The sequence below is a fragment of the Drosophila gunungcola genome, unplaced genomic scaffold (assembly GCF_025200985.1).
Source record: "Drosophila gunungcola strain Sukarami unplaced genomic scaffold, Dgunungcola_SK_2 000001F, whole genome shotgun sequence".
NCBI lineage: Eukaryota > Metazoa > Arthropoda > Insecta > Diptera > Drosophilidae > Drosophila > Drosophila gunungcola.
In genome coordinates, this window is record NW_026453197.1 from 7,455,074 (window position 1) to 7,470,309 (window position 15,236).

The following is a 15,236-nucleotide window of genomic DNA, read 5'->3' on the forward strand; positions in this document are numbered from 1 at the left end:
CAGGAAAAATTTCCATAAGACAATGTAAAACATTTATCAACCGTTATGACCAATACTGAAGAAGGAATTCTTTTTTGGAAAATACTTTTTAAGAGTTAACCTTTTTTTTAGTATTGATTCTAGTCACCCATTGAAACTCATTGTCTTTAAGTACAGCTAACAACTTTCTTATGAACATATTTTATGTAAGCAAATTTTTTCAGTGTACCCCTGGTTTTTTTTTTTCTGTTTTAGTTTGTGTCTGGCCGTAAACTTGTTTACCCCGCCGAATTCGACTCGACTTTACACTCGCTACTATCCCATTTCTCTTCCCTCTTTTTCAACGGCGACATTTTACAATTTTCAATTCGTGTTGTTGTCTGTCTTTAGGAAAGAAAGAGAGCGAACTCAGCGCCAAAAACAGCAACAAAATAAAAATCAAACAACCAACATAAAAAGTAAGTTACAGAAACAAAGTCAAATATTGTCAAGACTCTCTAAGCATGACCATGACATACACATTCAACCAAAGAACTTCGAAAAAAAACGTTTAATGTGTTACTAAACTTTCTCAATATTGATTTTATTTAAACTTTTTATTTAGTATGTAATAAGTTCAATCTTTTGGTTTTTACCCCAATAAAAAAATAAGCCAAAATATTAAAAAGTTTATTCCATGTATTAAAAAATAGTGGTTATATATGTAAGGATACTTAATTGATCATCTCTAAAGAAAACGAGTAAAATTCCTTAATAAAACTTCTAAGCCGTAAATCACCACATTAAAAAAGATCGATTTTCCACAAAAGTCTAACTCAACACATTTTCCCCTTTATATTGCTTTGCTCCTAGACTTTTTCACTATTACCCACATGTTATAGTTTCATGCCGGTCCATTAAAATAATGGCTAATTTAATTAAAGAGCATAATAATCATAAGCATTTCGAGCGAAACGCGCAGAACTCAAAAACTGTAAAAGCGCAAAACAAATGAAGAAAGTACGAGAAAAAAAAAATCAAAATGAGTATAACAATAAATTGCAAGGGCTATTAAAAATGAAAAATACATTGCGTTTAGAGAAATATTTAAATCAACTTTTAATGAAGTTGAAAACAAATTCCACATCAGGTTCAGGCTGGCTGGCTGTGGTTTCTTTAATAAGCATGGGGAATTCCAATAGGAACTAAATGAAACCGAATCTGCGCGTAAGATAAATAAAAAGCTAATGTCTTGTCTACTAAATCATGTCGGGGTCGCAATTCTAACAGGGAGATTCTCCGCACTTCTTATTTTTTTGTATTTCTCAAGTGTGTTTCCCTGCTCTGAACTCTGCAATTTCTCTGTCCAATTAGCGTGCGACGTTTTGAGTGATGGCACAAAGTCAGACAATGCGCAGGCGCAACTGCATCAACGGCACACTAAAAGAAAATAGCTTTAAACCTTAAGTTCCCTGGATAAGTTAATTCATTTCTATTAACATAAATTCCTTGTAATGTCAAAGAAAAGTTTGCTGCTTGGAAAGCATTTTAAAGTTTATAATAAGATAATTTCATAATTAGTTTCATTAGTTTAGAATGGAATGTTTGATACATTATGATTTAAAAAATGTTTTCAAAATTTTTTCCTGTGCAATAGTCACACATAATTTTATGCAGCGCGGTAAAAAGAGCAACAAATTGCAACATTGCATTGCATTTTTATGACAGCCGCCGTGCCATATTTTTAAAATTTACGAGACCCAGCTCCTGATTCAGCTCTTGGCCAGTTCTAATCAAGCCTTCCATTGTATTGTGCGGCTGCTGATGATCCACCAAAACCTGGGAGATCCCTCCCCTCGAAACCGACTCAAATTTATTGTCATTAATCATGGGGACTCTAAAGCATCGGGTTTTCGGCTTCCACTTTGACTTTGGACTTGGTCTTGGACTTCAACTTGGACTTGGACATGGTCAATTTGCTCCATGCTGCCGTTGCAACCGCTGCATAGCCATTATCATCTGTCCCGGGTCTCGAGTCGAGTGGGGTTTCTTATTGATCAGCAACATGTTGCCGCAACATGGCAATTAAGGCTGGGTTTGAGCTGTAGAAAAAAAAAAAAAAAAAGCCAACTTAGTTGGCAGCCGCCTTGGCCATCATGGGGCTGAAATTTATTTGTTGCCCGCCAAGGCTTTATTGTCTGTGCCACGGAAATGGATGGCAACGGTCACTGAAACGGGGTAGCTATCATCTGAGAGCCACTTTAACTGCAGGAAATGTGAGAACTTTACGTAAACCTTGAGGTAAATAAAATGTTTGTTAATATATGTACAAAAGCGACCTGAAGAATAATTATTTAGATAGGATTACTTGATGCTTTAATGTCAGAATTTAATTGGCTTTCCAGGCCAGTTTTGAATTTTAATTTTAAGTATTCATTTGGGATTTGATTAATTGATTTTAAGCTTAACTAAAGAGTATTTCCCTTTTCAAACCTCAGTAAAATAAACTAACTTTAAATGATTTGTTAACTATACCTATATCAAATAACATTCCTTTTAATAGAAAAAAATTCGGTCTGTATAATATTTATTTTAAAATGTTTAATGGTTATCTTAATAACAGTCATTTATTGGCCTTCTCAAGCTAGTTTCGAAATGGTTTCATAAGTATTGATATTTAGTGTATTTGAATGTTCTATTAAAGATGTTTTTATCATTAAGTATCAATAAGTTTCTTTATTAAGAATTTGTGGCTTACTTTAAGAGTATTCCCTTTTTCACTCTGCCCTCACCCAAAAATTGAAACTTTTCTCCGTTTCGTATATGGCAAGATAAATGTTGGCTTTGCCAGGTTCCGCCAATGGCTGCAACAGCAACTGCCACAGCAGCAACTGCAACTGCAGCAGCACCAGCATCAGCAGATAGAGCTTTCCGCTTCATTATGGGTCATTTGTTTGCTGCATAATTGGCCAGAGCAATTGGCCCACAAAATTTATGATTTGTTTTGGTCTTTTTCAGTGGATACTGTGAGAAAACGGTAAATGATAGACCCACCTTCACGTCTCCTCCTTCACTCTTCTTGTTGTTCTTGGGCTAATGAAAATCTTTTGGGGCATGGCACCAAAATCAACATGAACATGTACCGGCCACGCCCCAAATGCCCATCAACTGTCTCTTGTCGTGGGCGTCACTTTTTAAACAGCTCATCCCCTTGTGCGGTTCGCCCCCTTGTGCCCCCATTTCTCTCTCTGTACATGGTCCATGTCATTTAAATTAAAAAGTTTAACCACAGCAAATTAGAGAAAACTTCTCGGCAACTTTTGCCTGCCTCGGAGGCGAAAAACTTCCCAGCCACGCCCCCAAAGACAGGTCGAAACGTCAGTCAAACTGTGCATAGAATATTGTGGTTTAGTGGAAGTCTTGAAGAGAATTTGGATTACACAGAAAATATAAGATTTTCGTATCTTCGCGGATGATTTAATATTTGATTAAGCCAATGTATCCACTTGACAACAATATATTTCATAATTAAGTGCCCCTTTCATTCTTAATTAAAAGTAACATTTTTTACGATTTAATGAATATAATGGCTGCCTATTCAGCTGATTTTTAATAGCTTTTGAAATAGTTAATTTTGCATGCCTTTTTTTATGTGCAGCTTTTTATAAATATTTCTCTATGGATATCCAAGCTTGATTTTCAATTTTAGAGAAGGAAAAATCCAATAGTATGCCTGACTTTTGACTACGTCAAGCTCCAGTTGCTTAGCACTCGAATTAAGAATGACTGACAGACAGAGAGAAAGGGCTTTATGGCATAGGGGATTCGGGATTGAGGTACATTGGGAGAACCTAGCTGTGTTTGTCAAACTGTCAGTGAAGGAGGAACCGGTAGAAAAGATTTTCGCGACTCTTAAAGGTGTTTGGCATTTAGTGCTCATTGTTGACCATTTGACCTCCTCCAGCCGCCAATCTTTTACAGTTGAAATTGTTGAAAACTTTGCACAAAAATGCCATAAAGAAAGAGAGAGGTTTGATACCCAGCGATTTATGAAAATGTTCGACGGGCAATCCTTGTTTAGTGTTTTCCAACGGCTCCGTTTCGATTCAATTCGCAGTGCTTCGATTTATTTATTGCCAGCATTTCCATCTGACCAAAGATGGTCACCAGGGAGAAGCAGACGATGGCCAGTAAAACTTTATGACCGCCAGCTGATCGCCAGTTCTATGAGCCGGCAATCTAAGCCTTTCCAGGCCAAATCATGCGGGGTTTTTGCGGCTTTAATTAGGTCCACGTCCAGAGGATCGGAGCCAAGCGGAAATCTCTTCTGTAAATTCTACTGCTCCGTTAAATCTGCGGGCCAATGGAATTGCCTTGGGAGCTCTTTTTTCGGGGCGTATGCTTTGCGTTGGCTCGCTGGTTGTAATTTTTCGTTTGTCACCGCAACTGGAATTTCATTTTATGGCAGTTCTCGAGCAGCGAACAAGAAAATGTCATTGAACTGAAGTTTGTGGTGAAATGAAACCCTCAAGCCAGACAAAAAAAGCAAAAGCCTCAGCTTCGGAAGCAGAAAATCAGCCGAGGGAAGGCCGATGGAGTATGGGAAGTCCCTGCGTAAAAGGCAAATGCCAAAAACATTAAAGAATGCTTAAAAGTACTAGAAAAGAACCACAAAAGCGTCCCCCTATAAACATCCTTGAAGTGTTTGGGCTACGATATCGAAATAGATGATTTAAGATATCATTTACAGATATAAAGGTTGGGTATGAAATACTTATATCGGAACCCAATTCAGTATTTTTTCTAAAATTAAAGATGAATATACAAATATAACTTTAATAGCTGTTTAAAGAAAATAAGATATTTATTAACAGTTACAGACAATAAAGATCCAAAGTATCATGCTGCTTAAATCATAAAATCGTCTGAATAGGTACGATTTTAAATTAAAATAATTGAAATTTAATAACACATTGAACACGCTTTAGAGCATATAATATTCGTTATTAATTTGAGCGTAAAAAGCGTTTCTTTTGTGGCTGATAAGTGAAGCGAAAGTCAAGTTTAATTCATTATTAATCTACATGTATAACAATGAAAAAAGGGGTTAAAAAGAACACACACTTGCAGGAACAATGGGGATAGCGTTGGCACAACGCCCAAAAGTATGCAATGCAATTAATGCGATGCCCCCAAGCGGGAGACATCACAGTATATGATTCACAACAAAAGGGAAAATGAACGGAGAGCTCCTTGGAATTTGCCGCCTTCTCGTTCTTCTCATTGTATACCCTAAGTGGAGAGTGGAGTGATTTTCTGGAAAATGGCAAGCTCTCTAGGGTATTCAAGTCTCTGTCCCTTTTTTATTTTGTCCTGCTACCCACTCCGCAATACCCTTGAAACATACCCTCTACACACATAAATAAATATCCTGCATGCCAGTACACTCAAAGTTTTCACCCCCGTCTCTTGGACTTTTGTTGTCTAATTAAATTTCAGTTGGGGGCCGGCAAGCCAGTGCAACTTGCGCACAGCATTTAAACAGCAACTCAAGCGAATTCACGGGGGTTAGGTCCACCCCAAAACCCACCTGAACAACAATCCGTAGAGCACTTGGAAGGGGGCTGGAAAAAATAGAATCAGAACCATATAGCCCCTACAGTACCGGGCCTCCTTTATTTGCATTGCTGCAATCCAAGCTGGTGCTGCGTTTTTTTTTCCACTGCTGGCTCTGCTGATTTTCTGCCGCATTTTGTTGTATCCTTGCGGGAATTTCAAATGAAAGTAGCAGTGGAGTGGAAATGGAAGTGGAAGAAGAAGAACATGCCGAGCGGAGGGAGCAAAATGTCGAGAGCACCAGAGTCATGTAGAAAAATGGGGAAAAAAAATAATAAAGTCATTTAGATTTGCAAAGCTTGGGGTAGATATGGCAGCAGGTCCTGCAGGGATATGCGCTTGTGGTCCACCCTAGAAAAATACACACACACACACACACAGTTTGACAGGTATTGGGCAGCAGCAGAACCTGACTTGTGGAGAAGGACGAAGCAAGTCCCCATTTTTTCATTTTTTTGCGCTCTCATTTTATTTTGTAAGTTTGGGATGTTAATGAACTCAGTCATCGGAGGACTGTAAAAAATATTTCGCATTTTCCACTTCTTTTTTTCCCCTTTCCACTTGAACGTTTGGCTTGGTCGAGAGGTTTATGCAATTTCGCTTCGCATTTCTGGCACTTCATTTGGTTGCATGCCTCCAGTGCTTCAACTATGGCCACAGCCTCCACCTTTTTACATCAGACATGAATGGGCCTCTCCGGGTGGTAGCCAGCCCAGTATCCAACTAACCATCCATCCATCCATCCATCCATCCATCCTGGGCTGTAGCTCATTAGCACGCCTGGATGAAGTAGATCGACCTGAAAAAAAACTAAAACTAAATATATATATGCAACTGCCACAAACTCTGTCTCCACTTGGAAATCTGCTGGTCTGTTTTTTTAATTTGATGCCAGAGTTGTTCAGATAGTTTTTAATTATTTAATCACAAAAGATTTGCCAACAACTTTCTGATCTTTTCGAGAAATTACAAGAGTGTGGGGTCAGCTAGGTTCTGATTTAAATATTGTTTATCTAGATTAGTTTTAAGGGAGTTGGGGTAAATTAACAGGTTAAACAGAAAATTAATTACTTTTTATTTGATTGAGGTACCTACATGTTAATAAGAACTAAAATAACCATGTTAATGACATTTTCTATAAAATAATATTCAAATTCAAATTCTCTTCTTTTGTTGAGTGAATATAAGTAATTTCTTTTATCTGTAAGCTTGATTTATTTAAAACCCATTAGTACTCCTAAGTATACAACTACATTAATAGTTCGGAATTCATTATGTAATAAATCGTTTTCTTTCAGAATTCATATGGTAATAAATCGTTTTCTTTTTTAAGCTTCAAGAAGTACATAACCGCAATCTGTAGATATTAGTAACGCTTCTAAATAGACCTACCTCAATTGCCATTGCTATTTTCCAACCACATCTTTATAATATTCCGCTTCAGACAAAAGGCAAGTGTTTTTTTGGGGCGTTTTTTCCGCTGAATGTAGATGCACATAGATTGTTGCTGCTAGTGTTGACTTTCTTGCACTTGCTGTTTTAGATATTGTTGCGGGTAGATGAGTAGATCTCCTCGCATACACAAATTAGTTATAATTATAGAGCAAACTGCGAGAAGAGGAGCCCGAATGAATGAACGAAATTAATTTCTCAATTGCATTTTGCCACGCATTTTATTGTCGGCCCCAACGACGCCGCACTGCGGCTGCAAGTTTTCCGTTTTCGGAGGCGGCAACCGCGACGAAGGGGGCGGCGGAAAATGCACCTAGGGGCAGGTGGATTTCCGAGGGGGGATTGTGAAGTTTAGGGAGTCATCGTCGGCCGTGGCGTCGGCGGCGGCTTATTTGGTGTCTGTAATTTGAAACGCTTCTCTGACTCGGAAAAACTGCAGCCACTTTTGTTGCTGCCGTTTGTTGGATTTAATTTCAGCTTTTGCCGGCCAAAAGCGCCGCTAAATGTCTGCAGAATATTTCAAATCCACACGCAGTTTTTCCCTGCAGTTGCATTTGCAGCTCTAAGTTGCAGTTTGTTTCTGCTGCGTTTCCGCTCGCATTGAGAATTTCGCCTCTGGCAATTTTGCTAGACACAGGAGGAGTCAGGGGATCGCGACGGACGACCATTATAAATGATGGTTATTTTATAATTGTGGAGTGTTCAACTCAGTTTGGATTCGTTCGGTTTGGTTCTTCGGCCACTGCATCCGTTGTTGCAGTCGAAAAACGCATTTCGTGGCCATTTTTAATAGTCAGAGAAAGAGAGATGGAGATGGCAACAAGATAGACAATGGTGGTTAAAAAAGTAGTACATAAATTTCCCCATGGATCCACAAACTTTTATATGTACACTCATATTTAATCAATTTAGGGCCTAGTATACTAAGACCATTGCATTTTGTTAGAATCTTTTTAAATCTCGACATATATTAATATTTTTTTGAAGAAAACTGATCGATTAATAAACACAAATACACTTTTATACATTACTTACTTTAAATGTTAAGCTTTGTATACTAATAAAAGTTTTTAAATACAATTTTTTATTCAATCAATGATTTGCAACAAACGTAAATGTATATTTTGCAATAATATATGCCCTCAATACATATATAAAAAATCGCTAGAAACCCTAAAACAGCTTTACATATGTCTAAGCATAATTCATAAATGACATAAGCTTTTATCCTACTTGAACCGCAATTGTTAAATCAAAGAAGGATAAAAAGCGAGAGATTCATAGAGTTTGGAGCCAGCTGGGCCGCCAGCGACGTCAACATCAGCAGCGGGCAGTAAATCCATCAAAGAGTTAATTGCCACATTGCCGCCAAGTGGCGATTGTTGTTGCAGTTGCTGCTGCAGTAGCCAAATCGCCAAAAGGCAAAAGAAACTCAGAGTTCTCCTGCGTCCGCAAACGGTAGTTAGAGCGGCTTCCAATCCTCAGACCTTGGGCCCCGGGGCAGACAACTGAAAAATGAGCCCGAAAAAGGCTGCCAAGTTTAGCGAATCGTTAAGTGTTCTGTGTTCTGATGATGGGGTCTGAAATAAAGATGAAGATGGGCCTCTAAATGGAGATTGAGTTGAGTAGATGAAGATAAAGATTTAACGGGGCACGTGACCGGGCAAACATGTCAATGGAATACGATACTCTGTTTGGTAAGTTCTAAACATCTTTGAATGGAGTTTGAACCATTAATGAAAAGGAGGAGATGCGATGGGAACATTGGGGATACTTAAGTTGTCTTCAAATGGGGTAAATAGGGAAATTGTTATAAAAAATTAAGGAACTGTCCTAAAATAATTGTAACAAAGTTCTTTAAAAGTCCAAAACACTTCGGTATCTGAATTTTAAAAACCCATTTAAATAATTGTAAATATTCTTTAATATTTAAGAGTGTTTCTGTAAAATTCAACTAAATTTATTAATTGGTAAATTGACTGCTCTACATCACAATTTTTGTTAACAGTTTTCTTTTTCCAGCCATTAATTTTTTATCGCCCTAAGGCTGTTTATCGAAAAAATGTTTTGTTCTTTGGGCAATCAATTTAAACGATAATCAATTATTCATAATAGAAGCACAAATCACTGAAATATATATTTTTTTTTCATAAGTTCTTCTTTATCGCCGGCGCAGATCTCTCCCATTATTCTAGCAAAATTTCTTCTCGCCGTCACACACTGCGTATGAGTTATGCATTTCCCTCCTCCTTTTTTCGTCCGCTACTGCATTTCATGTGTCAAATGGCGCATGGCATAGAAAATATAATTCGCATTCGTATTTGGATTGCATTTGGCATTCGTATTCGTTTTTCGAATTCGCATTTTCCATTTGCATTCAATGGCAATTTCAACATTTTTCGCCTCTGGACTTTGGCCCCATAAAACTGGGGAAAATGATGGAGGGGGCCATATGCAAAGTGGGTAAATTGGTGTGGCACCTTTGTGGCCGGTTTAGAGGCGAAGACTGTGTGGTCATAATTACAATCAAATTTTTATAGCCAAGTGGCGCCAACGGCAGCCGCCTGACACGGCTAAATAAGTCTAAACTATTTGTAATTTCTTTCATTGTTGCTTTCTGCACATTTTGGGGTTAAGAGTGAGTGCTTGTCGGCACTTTGTTTGCGTAATTGAAACCGCTCTTGTTTTTCTCTTATTTCAGCTTTTCCCCATCCCGATTTTCGGTGAAACTACAAAGGATCCGAACCCTTTTTTGCCGCCTAGAAGCGAAGGGGCACAGGTAATTCAAGCCCCGGCTTTCGTGGGGTCATTGACAGCAGCTAAACTGAAGAGTCAACTCTTTGATGTGACTTCTTTTGCTTTTTAAATATCCCCTTTGAAACCCCCCGTCCCTTTGGTCAGTTTATAATTTAAATACTTGTAGCATACAAAACTAAATTATTGTGGCTGGTTTGCTCCATTGTTTCCGTGGCTGTTGTCACATTTGTCGGCTCCTTTTGAAGCATCAAATGATATTTGATATGCCTCGGACACTCGTTCTCTTTAGTCCAACGTACTGCTCAAGTCAAGCCATGTGTGATTAAACTACAGGTAAACAATTGAGCCAAAAGAAGGAAAACAACTCGAGGAGCGGCAGTGATGCCGGCAAACTGTTCCATAAACTTAATCAAAAATAAAAAATTAAAGAATAATAAGCATTTTTTATCAGCTCGAACTGCCTTTTTCAAATCATTAGGACATTTTAAATTTTTATTTAAAGGGTCAATAATATTTTTTAAGCTTTATAGAACTAAAATTGATATTTATTATATATCTTTGCACTTTAAGAAATTTTTGTTTTTTTGTTATTCTATTGGAAAACCATTTTCATTATGTTTCCTTAGTTATTGTCATACATTTTAAATTGGTCCAACCATATTATTTCTTTGTAGGGATAACTAAAATCTAATTTATTATATAAAATATTAAAATCCAAAATTAGCTCAAGTAATGACTTAACTTTGTCTTTAATATTGAAAAAACAGTTTATTTTGGCTTAAGATAATAAAAAAGGACATATCCCACCAACTTGGCATCCCCGTTTTAAAGAGTTCAATAACTTGGCCAAGAAACCGCAACCGCAGACAAAAGACCAAAACGAAGATCTCTCGGCCTCAACAACCTCAACCCAAAACAAAGTCAAAAACCCAAAAACGAAAAAAAGGAACTGAAAGAGAAAAATATATGGGGAAGACAGAGACAGAAACTAGGTGTGTCTGGAGGGGAATCGCCATAACTGGAATGTGCCGGATGGCTATATGGTCGGATGGTTAGATGTTGGGATGGCTGGATCGGAGGGGGCGTGGCTGGTAGAAAAGGGCGCAGCCGGCGACAGACAAACGAAGCTTCACAGTCTCCGTTTCAACTCTTGGTCTGCGTTTCCTTTTCCTCGATTTGCTGAGTCAGACCTTGAAATGCCGCAGATGTCTGAAAGGTAGGCCTACCCCGCCCCTACCGCGCCTTTTGCAAGGCAAACCAGATTGGGTTCGCTTTTTCCCCTCGTTTTATTTGGTCGTCATCCATCCGAAATCAGGTTTGAACTGGCAAGGTCCTCTCCAGTAAATCCTCCGCCTTGTCCAACCCCTCCCTTGCGCTGTTCAACCAAAACCAAAACGCGCACGAATGTAAAAATCTGGTATAAAAAAATATATCCCGCAAAAAAACACACTTAAACTGAAAAAGAGGAGACAGCGAAACAAGTTCTGTGCGTTGCTGATCTGTTTCTGTTTTCTGGCCGGGGCTCTTGGTCATGGCTTCCAGCTTAAGTTGGCTTAGCCGGACTGTAACCCCCCTGCCCCACCCCCCCTTTTGGGACGACCCTGCCACAGCCACTGCCATCCTTCCTGCCGCAGCAATTGCGTGCCAAGAACTTGTCTTTGGCCATGTCGAAATAATAAATGCATTTGGAATTAGAGACTCTTATGCCAATTACAAACAAAATGGTTTCAGGCCGCATTATCCTCAAACATTATGACAGACCAAGAAACAACAACACCCCGATGCGAGAGGCCAGAAATCTTCTGGGAAGAAACTGCAGCTAAAACTGTCAGTGGATTAGAGCAACTCAAGATGGTAAGCTCGACAGTTGCAAGTTTTAAGCTATTCCTGGATCTCGTGACTCTGAGAACTTTTTGTTGGTATACAGCAGACAATATTCGAATTCGAAAGAAGTTCATAATTTCTTAATATTTTATTATAAATGTGTCAAACAAAATATATATTTTTTTATAAGTAGTAAATTAACTAAGTTAATTTTTATATCTTAATTTAGTGTCATAGGAACGATCGAATAATTGAGCTAAAAATCGTCAAAGCTTCAATGTTTAATCGTATTAATCGAAATTTAGATGTTTTAAAGAATATTTAATTATTTCAAAAGCTGCAACTTCATATGAACTTCGTATTGCCGAAGTTGTCTTCTTTCTTAACGACGTTTCGTATATATTAATATAAGGTAATTTATGTAAAAAATATACTTAACAAAGTCCGCTAGAAAATAAGTTTATTTAAACATTGTTTATGCTTTCAAACTGTAAATGTTATTAATACTAAATAAATACTTGAAGTCCTCAAAGCCATTCGAAACTTTTTTAAAGTTTAAAACAATTATTAATCGTTTAACAAGCTGCCCGTATGTTCTTTATCTGAATTTTTTCAATTTTAATGATTTTAAATGCATTTTAAATTTCTCCCAGGACTTTTTCCCCTCGTTCATACCCCATCCTTGCCAACCCCTAACATCTTCGTTGGCTTCTCCCCAATTAAGTTGAGTGCAGAGTGCAGCTTGGTGGGTCGGGGGCAAGGGGCAAGAGTGGGGGTAACTGGGGTTAGCTACAAATCTCTCCGGGTGTATTTTTTCAAATGTCCCAACAGTGCGTGAAAATGAAAAATTATGAAAAAAAAAATATATATATGTATGTTATATGTACTTCTATATAAGTAAACCGATGCACATACAGACACGTGCATAAGCATCGCTGAAAAGTGGCAAGAGGCAGAGAGTTCAACGTTCTTTGCGCAACATTGTGTTTTGTGCTTTCCGCTTATTTTGCGCCCCCATCTCCCGCACTACCGCTCTCCATCCTCCGTCCCTTTCCCGCGCATCGAGCCCTCTCTTTCGCGCCCTCCCATGCGTTGGCACACGCGCTGCACCTTTAAGTGCCCCACGGCGGCAGGGGCGGCGTAAGGGGGTCAGGAAGAGCCCAATGCCACAGCAAATGGTACAGGAAAAAAGACAGAACATCCCGAAGAGAACTAAACTGTATTTAGAAAGCAGTAATCTCTCAGGTAAATCAAATCACATATATATTTTTTTCAAGAATTTTTTAAGACCAATATAAATGGCTTTTAACAATGAATAATAAAGTCTATATATTTAAAAAAATAATTCTGAAGCAGGAATAAGTTTAAACTGATCGGAAACTGGAAACTGGAAACATAAATAACAACGAAGATTTTATTTTATATATATCATTTGATAATTCAAAATTTTATTACAGTTTAGCTGAAGTTCAGTTTGTTTTCAAAAATTAAACGAGACTTAAATTATTTAATTTTAAAGTTGGTCAATTTTGCAAGAATACGATGGTATAACAATTATTAATGATTTATTAATTTGAAAAAATGTACTTGCTTGTGAATTGATTTAAATAAATATGTGACCTGTAGGCAAGAGTGGGTGAAATCCAGCGAGTGATCACTGTAGCCCAATGCCCCCTCTTCGGCCAACAGCTATCATAAAAGACAATTTTTGCCTTTCTGCTTATTTATGTTGCATTGCAGTCCCGTCCTCCTTCTATCTCTCATCCATGTTGTTGTTTTCCTCTGCCGTGCCAGCTGCTCTTAACCCTCGCTAGCCCCTCTCCACACAACCTTAACCCGCTATTGCGCTCTGTCTGCAGTTGCGTCTCGTCGCTGCCCTTTAGCTTTAACTTTGACGCTGCCGCCTTCTGTTATCGTATCACATTACCCGTTCGTCCGCTTTATGGTTAATCTAGAATCTAGCACCTGATCTTTACGTTTAACAGCGGGAAAATGGCGGGAAAATCGTGGGGAAAAGGTGGGGTCGGGAACACATAATTACGAGGGGGGCTGCACTGCAAAGTGCGGTTAACTGTCATCAGGTGGGCAAAAAAGGTTCGGCAGTCGACAGAAGGCGTTAATTAGGGATAGTTGAAGTCTAGTCCAGGAAACTTTCTTTTCAGACGGAGGTTCTTTCAGCAAAGTGTTCAAAATGAATGGGAGAAAGGTCTTTTGAAGATTCGGAAAGATGATTGGGTAAGATGCCTGTAGTTTGCACAATAGTCTTTCCGGTGAATCTAAATGATTCTATGGAAAAACTGTATTTTTGCACTTAAATTATTATTTATTAGACTACGTTTTATTTTGTGTTTCTGCTAACCCATTTGAATTCAGCTAAATTTAATCAATGGCAGAAATTCAAACAAATTGCAAAGAACCACTTTCCTAAGTTTGTCTAGAACATTTTAATTTCTAATTATTCAGCTTGCACATTGACATATTTTGCCATTTTTTCAGTCTTGTATAATTATTTAAATGCTCGTTTTCGAACCACTTATATCTGTTATTGATATAATTATAAACGCCCCGATTTGCATTTTCCACTGTACCAGGCGACAAATTCTCACATTAAGCCACTCCAATAAAGTGTCCGTAAATAGTTTTATGGCTCAGCTGCCATTCGATTTGTGTTTGCTGCCCGTTGTTAACCCTCTAAAGCCACTGGCCAGATCCACTCTCTAAGCGGAAAGACAGCCGTGGCTAATACGCTTTTAATGATATGCCAAAATGTCACATTAAATTGCGCCAGTCTATTAATAAATAATAAATTCATTTGCTGCCAATGAAGACACCACCAAATACAGAAAACTCCAAAAGACCACATAAAAAAGAAGCATATTTATTTTTGGGCAGACAAGTCTTTTTTGTGTCTATTTCGATTGCTGTCTGGCCATGTGGGAGACTGATTAGCATAGATTGCCTGACTTTTCCTCTTTTCGATTGGAAATAAAAACGAGAGACACAAATCACGAATGTCTTGAAGGTGGGTTGTGTTCGGGTGGGTTGCATTTCTGACATAATTTTGATTTTTACGATAGTCGCAAGACAGATTTTATCTTCCAGGCATATTTCCAAGTTTTCTGTTATTTTACACTTATAGAGGGTAGATTAATTTTCGTGTGATTTTTGTAAGGCGTCTAAAATTGAAGGCCATCTGACTTGAATCAACTTGCAATACTATTTTATTTGATACCTACTTTACACAATTGTAATATTTTAAATAAAATATAACCATATAAATGGTATTTAGGGCATATTAACTTCGTTGCTTAGCTTTTGGATTGTATTTATTTTCTATATTTGTGGGCCTGACCCACACGATGGAGTTGACGTTTCCTCTGTGTTGTTTTATAATTTATGGGATGTGAGATTTGGTTGGGTAGGCGGTTTGCTAGTGCGGTGCTGTTTTAAAAAGGCCCTCATGCGGCTTCCCCCGAAATGGGTCAAACTTTTGGCCCTGCGCACCCATCAAAACGACCTACATATTTCCAGCGAATGGGGGATGGTTCATTATGATGATTGCCTAATGATCCTGCGGTTCTGCGAACCGAGCGAAATTGAATAGCATTCAAAACAAGTTGAAGCCATGC

General features: G+C 38.2%; 2 protein-coding genes across 3 annotated transcripts in view; one reads left to right on the plus strand and one right to left on the minus strand.

The window, feature by feature from the left end:
- The window catches only part of LOC128263435 (protein phosphatase 1L), a 99,434-nt gene extending 90,881 nt beyond the window's left edge, over positions 1 to 8,553 (plus strand). For both annotated transcript variants that reach the window (XM_052998484.1, XM_052998482.1), the window contains exon 7: positions 8,346 to 8,553. In XM_052998484.1, coding sequence (XP_052854444.1) covers positions 8,346 to 8,538 — 193 coding nt within the window. In that variant the 3' untranslated portion in view covers positions 8,539 to 8,553. The remainder of the gene's footprint in view (positions 1 to 8,345) is intronic.
- The window catches only part of LOC128263430 (uncharacterized), a 93,883-nt gene that overhangs the window by 10,097 nt on the left and 68,550 nt on the right, over positions 1 to 15,236 (minus strand). The window lies entirely within an intron of this gene.